Source organism: Ranitomeya imitator, chromosome 4 (assembly GCF_032444005.1).
Source record: "Ranitomeya imitator isolate aRanImi1 chromosome 4, aRanImi1.pri, whole genome shotgun sequence".
Taxonomy (NCBI): Eukaryota; Metazoa; Chordata; class Amphibia; order Anura; family Dendrobatidae; genus Ranitomeya; species Ranitomeya imitator.
Genome location: NC_091285.1, coordinates 330,568,288 through 330,585,896, shown reverse-complemented (window position 1 = coordinate 330,585,896; position 17,609 = coordinate 330,568,288). Strand labels below are relative to the sequence as shown.

Here is a 17,609-nt window from a genome sequence, read left to right as displayed (position 1 = left end):
CCATCGAACAGACGGACGAACACAGGTTGGTAAGTATGAGGGGGGGGGGTGGCGGGGGGTGTGATCGGACAGCGGGGGGAGGGGGAGCGGACAGCGGGGGGAGCGGACAGGAGACCGGAGGGGAGCGGGGGACACTAGATTACAGGACGGAGGACCGGAAGGGATATGATCGGTGGCGTTGGGGGGGTCAGATCAGGGTTTCCAGCCATGGCTGATGCTATTGCAGCATCGGCCATTGCTGGATTGTAATATTTCACCAATTTTCATTGGTGAAATATTACTATCACTCTGATTGGGCTAAAGTACCACTCCCCCTGTCCCTGCAGGCCGGGTGAAATTACAGTTAACCCTTTCACCCGGCCTGCAGGAGCCCATTCCGGCCATGACGCATATGCTGCGTCACAGGTCGGATTGGCACATGTTTTCATGACGCATACGGTGCATCAAAGGTCAGGAAGGGGTTAATGCTAAGGCATCGTAGAAAGCAGAATTGATACTTTAAAGAGCCCAGACCAAGACTTGAGACTAATCCAATTCATTACAGATTACAATATCTACTTCAACCTTCAAAATCCCATTCCAATTTTGTTTGATAAATATTGGTAAATGGGATAACAGCTTGGTTGATGTAATCAGCAATAGATATTAACTTTTAGTAGGCCAAAGTCTCTCCTTTATCACCAAGCGATCCACAATTAGTGGCTACAGCATGGCCAGATGGACAGTCATGATGCCAAAATCTATGGCAATGTGTTTTACTGAGAATTGGAGCTGTTTTCAAAGTAAGCGATATTTTCTGCTTTGCAGATTAACAGCAGTTTTATGCACAACTAGGCAGAACTAACAACTCGCAAGGCAAAAGCAAGGCTTTTGGCTGCATCACTTCCACAGTGAGGCTACTACACGAGTTCTCACTTTAAGCCTAAAATCTTTTCCTCCAAGTCCCTGATTAATGCACACACTTTTATCTTCCAGCAACTGTATTGACTGAAATGACTAAGGAAAGCATCAGCACTAGCCCAAAAAACAGGCTCTCCATGCCATGCAAGTGTTGTGACTGTAAAACAGTCAAATCTGTTCAAATGCTGCCAAGACTGAAAGAAAGACCATGCTCATATGTCTAAGTATTTTACATCGTTATCTGTAAGCCAAAATTAGGAGTGGGTGGTAATAGAAGTGGTGACACGTTTCTACTTTTTCGCTGATTGTTCCACTCCTGATTTTTACTTACAAATACTGATGTAAAATGCTGACCAAGTGCTGAACGTGAGAAAGTGGACTAACCGTGTAATCCGGTTACTCTCACCCAGACACTGACACAAAGTGGGGCAAGTTTGGGTACAGGGAAAACTATTAGGCCGGCTTCACACTTGCGAGTTTTATGGACGTAAGAGCGCAGAAACTACGTCCGTAAAACTCGCAAAAAATACGGCACAATTACCCTCTATGCCCCTGCTCCTATCTGCCGTATTAAACTGATCAGTATTATACGGCTTTCTACGGCCGTAGAAAATCGCAGCATGCTGCGTTTGTCACCGTATTGCGCAAATAAAACGCCAATGAAAGTCTATGGAAGCCCCAAAAATACGGATTACACACGGACCAGCATGTGACTTGCGAGGAATACGCAGCAGTGTTAGAGAGAAAAGCCGGCAATTCAGTGCGGTGTACAGTAAAATCACACTGACAGCTGACATTAGAATAGGTAGAATAAATATGTATATCTATAATATAACGCTGGGAGCGTCACTCTGTCCGAAGGCTCTATAGACTGCGCAAGCGCAAGCGCCGGCGCAGTCTGGGCCTCACAGAGCGACGCTCCCGGGAGATCGCGGTATGCGTAAGCACTGAACGCATACCGCGATCTCCACCGGAGAGTCAGGGACCGCCAGGAGGGAGGGTAAGTATACTCACCTTTCCCGGTTCCAGCGCTGCTTGCGGCTCCGTCTCCCGGCTCCTCTGCTCCCGGCTCCGGAGGGCGCGGACTGCGCAGGCGCCGATTCCTGCTGCCGGAATCGGCGCCTGCGCAGTCCGCGCTTTCCGGCGCCATTTTCTTGAAGACACACTCCGGCTCCACTGCAGGTGTGTCTTCAAGAAAATGGCGCCGGAAAGCGCGGACTGCGCAGGCGCCGATTCCTGCTGCCGGAATCGGCGCCTGCGCAGTCCCCGCTTTCCGGCGCCATTTTCTTGAAGACATACCTGCAGTGGAGCCGGACGATAGGTGAGTATGGTATTTTTTTTTTTTTTTATATGGCAGCAGCATTCGGGGGCATACACACTGGAGCGGGGGGCATATAATACAATGGTGGCGCAGGATGGGAGCAGCACATGACAGAACGGGCGCAGGATGGCCGCAGCACATGACAGAACGGGCGCAGGATGGCCGCAGCACATGACAGAACGGGCGCAGGATGGCCGCAGCACATGACAGAACGGGCGAAGGATGGCAGCAGCACATGACAGAACGGGCGCAGGATGGCCGCAGCACATGACAGAACGGGCGCAGGATGGCAGCAGCACATGACAGAACGGGCGAAGGATGGCAGCAGCACATGACAGAACGGGCGCAGGATGGCTGCAGCACATGACAGAACGGGCGAAGGATGGCAGCAGCACATGACAGAACGGGCGAAGGATGGCAGCAGCACATGACAGAACGGGCGCAGGATGGCCGCAGCACATGACAGAACGGGCGCAGGATGGCAGCAGCACATGACAGAACGGGCGCAGGATGGGAGCAGCACATGACAGAACGGGCGCAGGATGGGAGCAGCACATGACAGAACGGGCGCAGGATGGGAGCAGCACATGACAGAACGGGCGCAGGATGGGAGCAGCACATGACAGAACGGGCGCAGGATGGCAGCAGCACATGACAGAACGGGCGCAGGATGGCCGCAGCACATGACAGAACGGGCGCAGGATGGCCGCAGCACATGACAGAACGGGCGCAGGATGGCAGCAGCACATGACAGAACGGGCGCAGGATGGCAGCAGCACATGACAGAACGGGCGAAGGATGGCAGCAGCACATGACAGAACGGGCGCAGGATGGCAGCAGCACATGACAGAACAGGCGCAGGATGGCAGCAGCACATGACAGAACGAGGACGCAGGATGGGAGCAGCAAATGACAGAACGGGCGCAGGATGGGAGCAGCAAATGACAGGATGGGAGCAGCAAATGACAGAATGGAGGCGCAGGATGGGAGCAGCACATGACAGGATGGGGGCGCAGGATGGAGCAGCACATACCAGGATGGAGACCATATACCAATATAAATGCTCGCCACCCGGGCGTAGAACGGGTTCAATAGCTAGTATATATATATATATATATATATATATATATGTGTATGTAAGTGAGACACATATATGTATATATATTCTTACTTCATACAGCCGCGATATAGCAAAAAGCCGGTAATTCAATTACCGGCTTTTTCTTTCTCCTTCCTAAAACCCGACATGATTTGAGACATGGTTTACATACAGTAAACCATGTCTTCTCTCCATTTTTTTTGCAGATTCCACACTACTGTCAGTAGTGTGTATCTGCAAAATTTGGCCGTTCTAGGGAGCTTTCTAGGTAAGTTCCCACGATCTATGAACAGCCAGCAGAGGGCGCCTCACCGCAAATGAAGCTAAATTTAGCTCATTGATCTATATTTAGACTCATTCCCCGGGGTTTTGCAGCGAGGAGTAGCATTGCATTAGCAAAGCTCCTTGCTGCAAAATGTTTTAACCCCTTCAGAAGGATTTACATCGTTGGACGTTACAGATCTGCGGAGGGTAAGTATATTGTTGGTTTATTATGTTTTTTCTTTCACAGAACGAGGGTCTTCAGTGACTGGATTGGGCGTAGAATAAAATACTCCAACAACCATTGTTTTTATTTCATTAAAATAATTTTAAATAATGTGTTTGTGTTTTATTTAACCCTTTACTACAATTGGATTAATAATGGATAGGTGTCATAATTGACGCCTCTCCATTATTAATTAGGCTTAATGTCACCTTACAATAGCAAGGTGGCATTAACCCTTCATTACCCCATATCCCACCGCTACACGGAAATGGGAAGAGAGTGGCCAAGTGCCAGAATAGGCGCATCTTCCAGATGTGCCTTTTCTGGGGTGGCTGGGGGCAGATATTTGTAGCCAGGGGGGGGGGGCAATAACCATGGACCCTCTCCAGGCTATTAATATCTGCCCTCAGTCACTGGCTTTACTACTCTGGCGGAGAAAATTGCGCGGGAGCCCACGCCAATTTTTTCCGCCATTTAACCCTTTATTTTAAGAGCTAGAACGGCCAAATTTTGCAGATGCACTCTACTGACATTAGTAGTGTGAAATCTGCAAAAAAAAATGGAGAGAAGACATGGTTTACTGTATGTAAACCATGTCTCAAATCATGTCGGGTTTTAGGAAGGAGAAAGAAAAAGCCGGTAATTGAATTACCGGCTTTCAAGCTGTATAGCGCTGGAAAAAATATTAATATATATACATATATGTGTCTAATGACATATATATATATATATATATATATATATATATATATATATATATATATATATATATATATATATATATTTTTTTTTTTATTTTTTCTTTTTTTTCTTTTTGGGACACATGGATCATTTCTATAGCGGTATGTTGGTTTTGCAAGCCTGCGAGAAAACCACGCAGTACGGATGCCATACGGATTACATACGGAGGATGCCATGCGCAAAAAACGCTGACACACCCTGCCTACGGAGGAGCTACGGACCACTATTTTCGGGACATTTCAGCGTATTACGGCCGTTTCATACGCTGAGTGTGAAGCCGGCCTTAATGTGAGGGCAGTGCAAGTAGGACACAGGCTGCTTTTAGGCAGATTTTTGCAGTCACTCTGATTACTCTGTGAAATTCCACTTGTCTAAAGAAATTTGGAAAGGACATACCTTCAGTTCACAGTCTTCATTCACAGCTAAATTGCCAGGCTTTAGATCCTAGGTAGGAGAAAAAAAAAGTTTAGCAAAAATAAGAGATGTCCGTTAACACAAATAGTGTGGATATGGATTTTGAAACTTCAACAGAAAATTCAAATTCGACAGATTACTGAAAAACTACTGTGAATGGTTTGTTTCTGAGTCATTAAGAGATGATTACTAAACATATTAAATAAAAAAAGATCTTCACATAACTGGAAGTGTTAGTTTGTTACGTGGCTCAGTGACCATACAGAGTACACATAGGGCCAGATTAACACTTTACTGAAATGTGACAATGGTTGTATTCCATTTGTCACTGACTGATGTACGGACTGGTCATGGGTCTCCTGACCAATACTCAACAATTTCATATTTGCCTATGACTATGTTAGGGTTTGGATCAGGAGACCTGTGGTCGGTACGTGCATCACGGACTGTGACATACGGATGTCTGAGTGCAGCCTAGGTAACAGTGCAGTAAAGGGTTAACTACAGGCATGTCTAAGGGTACCGTCACACTATAACATTTCGATCGCTATGACGGTACGATTCGTGACGTTCCAGCGATATCGTTACGATATCGCTGTGTCTGACACGCAGCAGCGATCAGGGATCCTGCTGAGAATCGTACGTCGTAGCAGATCGTATGGAACTTTCTTTCATCGCTGGATCTCCCGCTGTCATCGCTAGATCGGTGTGTGTGACACCGATCTAGCGATGCGATCCAGCGATGCGTTCGCTTGTAACCAGGGTAAACATCGGGTAACTAAGCGCAGGACCGCGCTTAGTTACCCGATGTTTACCCTGGTTACAAGCGTTAAACTAAAAAAAAAAAAAAAAAAACAGCACATACTTACATTCTGGTGTCCGTCAGGTCCCTTGCCGTCTCTGCTTCCCGCACTGTGACTGCCGGCCGTAAAGTGAAAGCAGAGCACAGCCGCTTTCACACACAGCACAGCTTTCACTTTCACTTTACGGCCGGCAGTCACTGAGTGCGGGAAGCAGACTGCAAGGGACCTGACGGACACCAGAATGTAAGTATGTGCTGTTTGTTTTTTTTTTAGTTTAACGCTTGTAACCAGGGTAAACATCGGGTAACTAAGCGCGGTCCTGCGCTTAGTTACCCGATGTTTACCCTGGTTACCCAGGGACCTCGGCATCAGCGACCACACTACGATTTACCTACGATCACGGCCAGGTTATATCGCTGGTCGTGATCGTAGGTAAATCGTATAGTGTGACGGTACCCTAAGGAAAGGAATGACTCCTTTCCTTAGACATGCCTTAGAGCAAGCAATGTCTCATTTAAGTGTCACTAACTTTGAGAAATAGAACAGCGCTGCAAAAGGTATTAGCATCTTAATCCACAAGAACTAATACACATTGTTAGGCACTCAGAAATATACGGTAATCTTAATTCTTCCCCGTCCCCAATAAGTAATGAAAAAAATACAGCAGGTTATGTAGCGGAGCTATATTTCAAAAATTCTATTTCTTACTTCTCCTGACTATTTGACCAATAGTAATCCTTAATATAATGAATGCAATTTTAAACCCCACAATACAGAGCATGATGTCAAGATAAACAGTTATATATTCAAGCAGAATGACAGGAAACATGCAAATAAAAGTCTTCTGGCGCAGGGAAAATGCTAACAAACTGGGTTCGTAATGAGGATTAAGTCAAATATATTTTTGGTATATTCCAAAACTAGCTACTAGGGCAGATCTGGCAAAGTGCGACCCACGGGCCACATCCGGCCCTCTCGCTGTCAGACCGAGACAGCCGTGGGGCTGGAAACCAGAGGTCCACGGGCCACACAGTGCCCGCCCGCTCTCTCTATCTGCGCTGCGTCGCTGACTCCTTTGGTGGAGGAGGGGTCTCCGGCCTCTTCCTCCACCAATCAGCGTGTCAAACAGCTGACGCGATGACGTCATTTCATCACGTCAGCTGTGCACTCCGGACACTCCGTGCACCGGAGGCAGAGAGAGAAGCAGAGAGCCGGGGAACGGGTCCAATGTGAGTAACTAGTGGGTTTTTTTCTCATGTGTATGGGCTATTTGGGTGGGCATGGGGAGGCTAAGGGGGTGACATGGTGCTGCACATGGGGGGGGGGGGGGGTGACATGGTGCACATGGGGAGGCTGTGTGGGGCTCATGCAGTGTATATAGGGAGGCTGTGTGGGGCTCATGACGCATATGGGGGAGGCTGTGTGGGGCTCATGCAGTGTATATAGGGAGGCTGTGTGGGGCTCATGACGCATATGGGGGAGGCTGTGTGGGGCTCATGCTGTGTATATAGGGAGGCTGTGTGGGGCTCATGACCCATATGGGGGAGGCTGTGTGGGGCTCATGACCCATATGGGGGAGGCTGTGTGGGGCTCATGCTGTGTATATAGGGAGGCTGTGTGGGGCTCATGACGCATATTATTATTTTTTTTATTATTATACATTTTTATAGTGCCATTTATTCCATGGCGCTTTACATGTGAATACGGGGCCAATATAGACAAATACATTAAACATGAGCAGATAACAAGGCACACGAGTACATAAGGAGGGAGGACCCTGCCCGCGAGGGCTCACAGTCTGCAGGGGGTGGGTGAGGATACACTAGGAGAGGGAAAAGCTGGCTGTGCGGCTGTTCAGTAGGTTGAGGATCACTGCAGGCTGCAGGCTTGTCGGAAGAGATGAGTCTTCAGGTTCTTTTTGAAGGTTTCTATGGTAGGCGCGAGTCTGATGTGTTGGGGTAGAGTGTTCCAGAGTATGGGGGAAGCACGAGAGAAGTCTGGGATGCGGTTATGGGAAGAAGAGATGAGAGGGGAGTAGAGAAGGAGGTCTTGGGAGGATCGGAGGTTGCGTGTAGGTAGGTACCGGGAGACCATGTCACAGATGTATGGAGGAGACAGGTTGTGGATGGCTTTGTATGTCAGTGTGAGGGTTTTGAACTGGAGTCTCTGGGTGATAGGAAGCCAGTGAAGGGCTTGACACAGGGGAGGCTGTGTGGGGCTCATGCAGTGTATATAGGGAGGCTGTGTGGGGCTCATGACCCATATGGGGGAGGCTGTGTGGGGCTCATGCTGTGTATATAGGGAGGCTGTGTGGGGCTCATGACGCATATGGGGGAGGCTGTGTGGGGCTCATGGCGTGTATATAGGGAGGCTGTGTGGGGCTCATGACGCATATGGGGGAGGCTGTGTGGGGCTCATGCTGTGTATATAGGGAGGCTGTGTGGGGCTCATGACGCATATGGGGGAGGCTGTGTGGGGCTCATGCTGTGTATATAGGGAGGCTGTGTGGGGCTCATGACGCATATGGGGGAGGCTGTGTGGGGCTCATGCTGTGTATATAGGGAGGCTGTGTGGGGCTCATGACGCATATGGGGGAGGCTGTAACATAGTAACATAGTTAGTAAGGCCGAAAAAAGACATTTGTCCATCCAGTTCAGCCTATATTCCATCATAATAAATCCCCAGATCTACGTCCTTCTACAGGACTCATGGGGTGTGGGGCTCATGGCGTGTATATAGGGAGGCTGTGTGGGGCTCATGACGCATATGGGGGAGGCTGTGTGGGGCTCATGCTGTGACGCATATGGGGGAGGCTGTGTGGGGCTCATGCTGTGTGGGGCTCATGACGCATATGGGGGAGGCTGTGTGGGGCTCATGCTGTGTATATAGGGAGGCTGTGTGGGGCTCATGACGCATATGGGGGAGGCTGTGTTGGGCTCATGGAGTGTATATAGGGAGGCTGTGTGGGGCTCATGCAGTGTATATAAGGAGGCTGTGTGGAGCTCATGCAGTGTATATAAGGAGGCTGTGTGGGGCTCATGCAGTGTATATAAGGAGGCTGTGGGGCACATACAGTATATAGGGAGGCTGTGTGGGGCTCATGCTGTATATAGGGAGGCTGTGTGGGGCTCACGCTGTATATGGGGAGGCTGTGTGAGGCTCACGCTGTATATGGGGAGGCTGTGTGGGGCTCATGCAGTATATATAGGGAGGCTGTGTGGGGCTCACGCTGTGTATATAGGGAGGCTGTGTGGGTCTCATGCAGTGTATATTTAGGGAGGCTATATGGGGCTCATGCAGTATATGTAGGGAGGCTGTGTAGGGCTTATGCAGTGTATATTTAGGGAGGCTATGTGGGGCTCATGCAGTGTATGTAGGGAGGCTGTGTGGGGCTCATGCAGTTTATATAGGGAGGCTGTGTGGGGCACATGCAGTATATAGGGGGCTGTGTGGGGCTCACGCTGTATATGGGAAGGTCGTGTGGGGTTCATGCAGTATATATGGGGAGGCTGTGTGGGACTCACGCTGTGTATATAGGGAGGCTGTGTGGGTCTCATGCAGTGTATATTTAGGGAGTCTATGTGTGGCTCATGCAGTAAATGTAGGGAGGCTGTGTGGGGCTCATGCAGTATATAGAGAGGCTGTGTGGGGCTCATGCAGTGTATATAGGGAGGCTGTGTGGGGCTCATGACGCATATGGGGGAGGCTGTGTGGGGCTCATGCTGTGTATATAGGGAGGCTGTGTGGGGCTCATGACGCATATGGGGGAGGCTGTGTGGGGCTCATGCTGTGTATATAGGGAGGCTGTGTGGGGCTCATGACGCATATGGGGGAGGCTGTGTGGGGCTCATGGAGTGTATATAGGGAGGCTGTGTGGGGCTCATGACGCATATGGGGGAGGCTGTGTGGGGCTCATGGAGTGTATATAGGGAGGCTGTGTGGGGCTCATGACGCATATGGGGGAGGCTGTGTGGGGCTCATGACGCATATGGGGAGGCTGTGTGGGGCTCATGGAGTGTATATAGGGAGGCTGTGTGGGGCTCATGACGCATATGGGGGAGGCTGTGTGGGGCTCATGGAGTGTATATAGGGAGGCTGTGAGGGGCTCGTGACACATATGGGAGAGGCTGTGTGGGGCTCATGACGCATATGGGGAGGCTGTGTGGGGCTCATGCAGTGTATATAGGGAGGCTGTGTGGGGCTCATGACGCATATGGGGGAGGCTGTGTGGGGCTCATGGAGTGTATATAGGGAGGCTGTGTGGGGCTCATGACGCATATGGGGGAGGCTGTGTGCGGCTCATGATGCATATAAGGGGCTGTTAGGGGGCTCATACGATGTACAGAAGGGGCTGTACTCGGGTTCAAATGATATATAGGAGATGTCAGCATATTTAATTCTGCTCGATATTAAGTGGTACAATTAATAATAAAATTATCAAAAATATGATCATTATAATATATCAATATTAATATTGAGCAGAATTAATTTGTTTCGGCCATCCACAACAGTCACAGTCTCATGTAGTCTCTTGGGAAAATTCATTGCCCACCCTTTACTAGGGTATTATTACAGTCACACAAAATAACTATTGTAAAGGAGAACAGTTCAGGTTTACCACATTCATAAGCCAGCAGTAAATACACACTATTATACAGCTTTTCCATAAGAAATTATACCAAGTAAAATTTGACTAATCTGAATAATACATCAAATGCAATGTATTACACTATGTAACGGGTTCTGATGCTAAAATGCTTACCCTGTGTATTATACCAGCCGAATGGATGTACTGCAAAAAAATGATACAATTATCAATTGGCTTATAAAATAAGTACATGTTCCAAACAAATGTATGCAACTTTTAGACAAAGAATAAGCAGTGTTCACAAGTTACAAAGAAAAAAAGCCGCACCACTCCAACGTTCCATATAGGTAAAAAATATTTGTCCTTTATTTCTTACAATGCGGTATGGACATGGTTATAGAGGGCAGTACACTTGCAGAAAATGCCGGTACAAGAAGAGGACTACGGCCGTTTCACGTATTACACGCTTCTACGGGTCCATGTACAAGTTACAGATCACATTTGTGAACTTACCCAGGGCGTGCTTACAGGTCTTGCTCACTGTATACCATGGGTGACAATCTGCTCCAGCATGCATCTATGACTGAAAGCCAGCAGCTTACGGGAGGAATAAAGTTAATTTTCTCCCACTATCTGTGCTTTAAGTAAGGGGAAGTCTGGCTTCCGGTCACACCACTTCGCTGAAACTGCCCTAATTAAGGTCACCAATGACCTCTTAACCGCCAAGAGCAAGCGACACTACTCTGTCCTCCTCCTCCTGGACCTGTCGACTGCTTTTGACACAGTGGACCATTCCCTATTATTACAGACCCTCTCATCCCTTGGCATCACAGACTTGGCCCTATCCTGGATCTCATCATACCTAACAAACCGGGCATTCAGCGTCTCCCACTCACACACCACCTCCTCACCTCGCCCCCTATCTGTCGGGAGTCCCACAAGGTTCAGTCCTAGGGCGCCTGCTCTTTTCCATTTACACCTTTGGCCTGGGACAGCTCATAGAATCTCATGGCTTTCAGTATCATCTCTATGCTGATGACACACAGATCTACATCACTGGACCAGATATCACCTCCCTACTAACCAGAATCCCTCAATGTCTGTCCACTATTTCATCCTTCTTTTCCGCTAGATTTCTGAAACTTAACATGGACAAAACAGAATTCATCATCTTTCATCATCTCAAGTGACCCCCCCAACGAATCTATCCATTACAGTAAATGGCTGCCCACTCTCCCCAGTCCCACAAGCTCGCTGCCTCGGGGTAATCCTTGATGCTGATCTCTCCTTCAAACCACATATTCAAGCCCTTTCCACTTCCTGCCAACTTCAACTCAAAAATATTTCACGAATCGGTTCATTCATAGTAACATAGTAACATAGTAACATAGTTAGTAAGGCCGAAAAAAGACATTTGTCCATCCAGTTCAGCCTATATTCCATCATAATAAATACCCAGATCTACGTCCTTCTACAGAACCTAATAATTGTATGATACAATATTGTTCTGCTCCAGGAAGACATCCAGGCCTCTCTTGAACCCCTCGACTGAGTTCGCCATCACCACCTCCTCAGGCAAGCAATTCCAGATTCTCACTGCCCTAACAGTAAAGAATCCTCTTCTATGTTGGTGGAAAAACCTTCTCTCCTCCAGACGCAAAGAATGCCCCCTTGTGCCCGTCACCTTCCTTGGTATAAACAGATCCTCAGCGAGATATTTGTATTGTCCCCTTATATACTTATACATGGTTATTAGATCGCCCCTCAGTCGTCTTTTTTCTAGACTAAATAATCCTAATTTCGCTAATCTATCTGGGTATTGTAGTTCTCCCATCCCCTTTATTAATTTTGTTGCCCTCCTTTGTACTCTCTCTAGTTCCATTATATCCTTCCTGAGCACCGGTGCCCAAAACTGGACACAGTACTCCATGTGCGGTCTAACTAGGGATTTGTACAGAGGCAGTATAATGCTCTCATCATGTGTATCCAGACCTCTTTTAATGCACCCCATGATCCTGTTTGCCTTGGCAGCTGCTGCCTGGCACTGGCTGCTCCAGGTAAGTTTATCATTAACTAGGATCCCCAAGTCCTTCTCCCTGTCAGATTTACCCAGTGGTTTCCCGTTCAGTGTGTAATGGTGATATTGATTCCCTCTTCCCATGTGTATAACCTTACATTTATCATTGTTAAACCTCATCTGCCACCTTTCAGCCCAAGTTTCCAACTTATCCAGATCCATCTGTAGCAGAATACTATCTTCTCTTGTATTAACTGCTTTACATAGTTTTGTATCATCTGCAAATATCGATATTTTACTGTGTAAACCTTCTACCAGATCATTAATGAATATGTTGAAGAGAACAGGTCCCAATACTGACCCCTGCGGTACCCCACTGGTCACAGCGACCCAGTTAGAGACTATACCATTTATAACCACCCTCTGCTTTCTATCACTAAGCCAGTTACTAACCCATTTACACACATTTTCCCCCAGACCAAGCATTCTCATTTTGTGTACCAACCTCTTGTGCGGCACGGTATCAAACGCTTTGGAAAAATCGAGATATACCACGTCCAATGACTCACCGTGGTCCAGTCTATAGCTTACCTCTTCATAAAAACTGATTAGATTGGTTTGACAGGAGCGATTTCTCATAAACCCATGCTGATATGGAGTTAAACAGTTATTCTCATTGAGATAATCCAGAATAACATCCCTCAGAAACCCTTCAAATATTTTACCAACAATAGAGGTTAGACTTACTGGCCTATAATTTCCAGGTTCACTTTTAGAGCCCTTTTTGAATATTGGCACCACATTTGCTATGCGCCAGTCCTGCGGAACAGACCCTGTCGCTATAGAGTCCCTAAAAATAAGAAATAATGGTTTATCTATTACATTACTTAGTTCTCTTAGTACTCGTGGGTGTATGCCATCCGGACCCGGAGATTTATCTATTTTAATCTTATTTAGCCGGTTTCGCAGCTCTTCTTGGGTTAGATTGGTGACCCTTAATATAGGGTTTTCATTGTTTCTTGGGATTTCACCTAGCATTTCATTTTTCCTCGTCATCTACAACCATTCTTTCCTCACTATTTTTTAAGGGGCCTACATTTTCAGTTTTTATTCTTTTACTATTGATATAGTTGAAGAACAGTTTGGGATTAGTTTTACTCTCCTTAGCAATGTGCTTCTCTGTTTCCTTTTTGGCAGCTTTAATTAGTTTTTTAGATAAAGTATTTTTCTCCCTATAGTTTTTTAGAGCTTCAATGGTGCCATCCTGCTTTAGTAGTGCAAATGCTTTCTTTTTACTGTTAATTGCCTGTCTTACTTCTTTGTTTAGCCACATTGGGTTTTTCCTATTTCTAGTCCTTTTATTCCCACAAGGTATAAACCGCTTACACTGCCTATTTAGGATGTTCTTAAACATTTCCCATTTATTATCTGTATTCTCATTTCTGAGGATATTGTCCCAGTCTACCAGATTAAGGGCATCTCTAAGCTGTTCAAACTTTGCCTTCCTAAAGTTCAATGTTTTTGTGACTCCCTGACAAGTCCCCCTAGTGAAAGACAGGTGAAACTGCACAATATTGTGGTCGCTATTTCCTAAATGCCCAACCACCTGCAGATTTGTTATTCTGTCAGGTCTATTAGATAGTATTAGGTCTAAAAGTGCTGCTCCTCTGGTTGGATTCTGCACCAATTGTGAAAGATAATTTTTCTTGGTTATTAGCAGAAACCTGTTGCCTTTATGCGTTTCACAGGTTTCTGTTTCCCAGTTAATATCCGGGTAGTTAAAGTCCCCCATAACCAGGACCTCATTATGGGTTGCAGCTTCATCTATCTGCTTTAGAAGTAGACTTTCCATGCTTTCTGTTATATTTGGGGGTTTGTAACAGACCCCAATGAGAATTTTGTTACCATTTTTCCCTCCATGAATTTCAACCCATATGGACTCGACATCCTCATTCCCTTCGCTAATATCCTCCCTTAAAGTGGACTTTAGACAAGACTTTACATAGAGACAAACCCCTCCTCCTCTCCGATTTTTACGATCCTTTCTAAACAGACTGTAACCCTGTAAGTTAACTGCCCAGTCATAGCTTTCATCTAACCATGTCTCGGTTATTCCCACTATGTCAAAGTTACCTGTAGATATTTCTGCTTCTAGTTCTTCCATCTTGTTTGTCAGGCTTCTGGCGTTTGCGAGCATGCAGTTTAGAGGATTTTGTTTTGTTCCAATCTCCTCACTGTGGATTGTTTTAGAAATGTTCTTACCTCCCTTCTGAGTATGTTTTCCTGGGTCGTCTTTGTTCGAGTCTAATGTTTTTCTTCCCGTCCCCTCTTCTTCTAGTTTAACGCCCTCCTGATGAGTGTAGCGAGTCTTCTGGCGAATGTGTGTTTCCCAGGTTTGTTGAGGTGTAGTCCGTCTCTGGCGAGGAGTCCATCATACCAGTAATTCACACCATGGTCCAGGAATCCAAATCCTTGTTGTCTGCACCATCGTCTTAGCCAGTTGTTTGCATCAAGGATCCTGTTCCATCTCCTGGTGCCATGCCCGTCTACTGGAAGGATAGAAGAAAAAACTACCTGTGCATCCAGTTCCTTTACTTTCTTCCCCAACTCTTCAAAGTCCTTGCAGATTGTCGGTAGGTCCTTCCTTGCCGTGTCATTGGTGCCAACATGTATCAGAAGAAATGGGTGGACGTCCTTGGAGCTGAAGAGCTTTGGTATCCTATCGGTCACATCCTTGATCATCGCACCTGGAAGGCAGCATACTTCTCTTGCAGTTATGTCCGGTCTGCAGATGGCTGCTTCTGTGCCTCTCAGTAGTGAGTCTCCCACCACCACCACTCTTCGTTGCTTCTTGGCTGTACTTTTTGCTTTCACTTGTTGCTGTGTGCCCTTTTCTTTTTTGCTTGCTGGTATTGCTTCATTCTTAGGTGTGCCATCTTCATCCTCTACAAAGATTTGATATCGGTTCTTCAGTTGTGTGGTTGGTGATTTCTCCATGGTCTTCTTGCTTCTTTTGGTCACATGCTTCCACTCATCTGCTTTTTGAGGTTCTCTGACACTTTTTGCACCTTCTGTGACCAGTAGAGATGCTTCTGTTCCTCAACCAAGAATCTGCAAAAACCCTAGTCCATGCCCTCATCATCTCTCGCCTTGACTACTGCAACCTCCTGCTCTGTGGCCTCCCCTCTAACACTCTCGCACCCCTCCAATCTATTCTAAACTCTGCTGCCCGACTAATCCACCTGTCCCCCCGCTATTCCCCAGCTTCTCCCCTCTGTCAATCCCTTCACTGGCTCCCCATTGCCCAGAGACACCAGTACAAAACCATAACCATGACGTACAAAGCCATCCACAACCTGTCTCCTCCATACATCTGTGACCTAGTCTCCCGGTACTTATCTACACGCAACCTTCGATCCTCACAAGACCTCCTTCTCTACTCTCCTCTTATCTCTTCTTCCCACAATCGTATACAAGATTTCTCTTGCGTATCACCCCTACTCTGGAACCCTCTACCCCAACATATCAGACTCTCACCTACCATCGAAACCTTCAAAAAGAACCTGAAGACCTACCTCTTCCAGCAAGCCTATAACCTGCAGTAACCACCGATCGACCAAACTGCTGCATGACCAGCTCTACCCTCGCCTACTGTATTCTCACCCATCCTTTGTAGATTGTGAGCCTTCGCGGGCAGGGTCCTCTCTCCTCCTGTACCAGTTATGAATTGTATTGTTTAAGATTATTGTACTTGTTTTTATTATGTATACCCCTCCTTACATGTAAAGCGCCATGGAATAAATGGCGCTATAAACAATAAATAATAATAATAATAATACAGCATTCTATAATGCGGTATATCTGCCCCCAACCTGACCTGTAAGAGAAGAAAAATAGCTTATTATACTCACCTGTGAGCGGCTGGTCCGAGTGGTGTCGCTCTTCTTGGTCCAGCGCCTTCCTTCTTAGGATCGCCACCCTCCTGCTTTCTTCTTTTGGATGGCGCATCCCTGCGTCTTCCACGCAGTCTCCTCGGCACCCCGCTCCTGCGCAGGCGTACTTCTCTGTCCTGTTGAGGGCTGAGCAAAGTACTGCAGTGAAAATAGGCCGTGCCTCTTTGAACTTTCCTGGCGCCTGCACACTGTAGTACTTTGCGCTGTCCTCAACAGGGAAGAGAAGTATGCATGCCGAGCAGACTGTGTGGATGATGAGGGGACAAGTCATCCACACGAAGCAAGAAGGAGGATGGCGATCGTAAGAAGAAGGAAGAGCAACACCCCTGGGACCGGACCGCCCCGCAGGTGAGCATAATAAAAGTTATTTTTCTTCTCTTACAGGTTGGGTTGTGGAAGATATACAGCATTATAGAATGATGTATATCAGCCCTGAAAGGTGGTGGCCATAACTTATATCGGCCAAAACAGGAAACAAGTTCCCTTTAATGGCGTTTTGAAGTAACGTGGTCACTGCACTGGGAGCCCTGCTGCTGGGAAGAAAAAAAACTTAATTCCTCCCGGCAGCCTCAGCCTTTCAGTTATAGGGGTGCTGCCGATGTGGCTTCAGTCACCACTCAGTGCTTAGTAAGCAGCGTCTGAAACCACTCCCCGGGAATGAATGACAGCCGACACTAATGCTGAGCCGGCTGTCAGTCCATACCAAGTCGTGGGTCAGTCACTGGTCACAATGCACTGAGCGGCGACTAAAGCTGCACTCCTATAACTAAAAGCCTGGCTGTGCTATATAGTATATACTACATACTACGTGGCTGTGCTATATACTACGTGGCTGCTATATACTACGTGGCTGTGCTATATCCTGCACCCCGAATCCCCAACATCCCGTGACCAATCAGCGACAGACGCAGTCCAGCTGCGAATTGACGTGGGATTTAAACCACGCTTCGCTGATTGGTCGCGCCCGGCCGGCCGCGACCAATCAGCGATATTGGCACGGGATTTAAACACCGCTTCAGTGATTGGTAGCTTACGGCCAGCCGTGACCAATCAGCGATATTGGCGTGGTATTTAAACACCGCTTTGCTCATTGGTCACGGCCGGCCGGGCACGACCAATCAGAGACAGGCGCAGTCCGGCCATGAATTGGCGCCAGATTTGAACCATGCTTCGCTGATCGGCCAGCCGGGTGCGACCAATCAGCTATATTGGCGCGGAATTTAACCCCCACTCACAGCGCGACGTACATACATACATACATACATATTCTAAAATACCCGATGCGT

The 17,609-nt window shown here is 47.3% G+C and overlaps 1 protein-coding gene across 1 annotated transcript in view; it reads right to left on the bottom strand.

Moving 5' to 3' along the window:
- Positions 1 to 17,609, bottom strand: part of MAPK12 (mitogen-activated protein kinase 12) — a 222,175-nt gene that overhangs the window by 49,741 nt on the left and 154,825 nt on the right. The window contains exons 5-6 of the mRNA XM_069764928.1: positions 10,528 to 10,557; positions 4,945 to 4,992 (exon numbers count right to left, since the gene is read on the bottom strand). Coding sequence (XP_069621029.1) covers positions 4,945 to 4,992; positions 10,528 to 10,557 — 78 coding nt within the window. The remainder of the gene's footprint in view (positions 1 to 4,944; positions 4,993 to 10,527; positions 10,558 to 17,609) is intronic.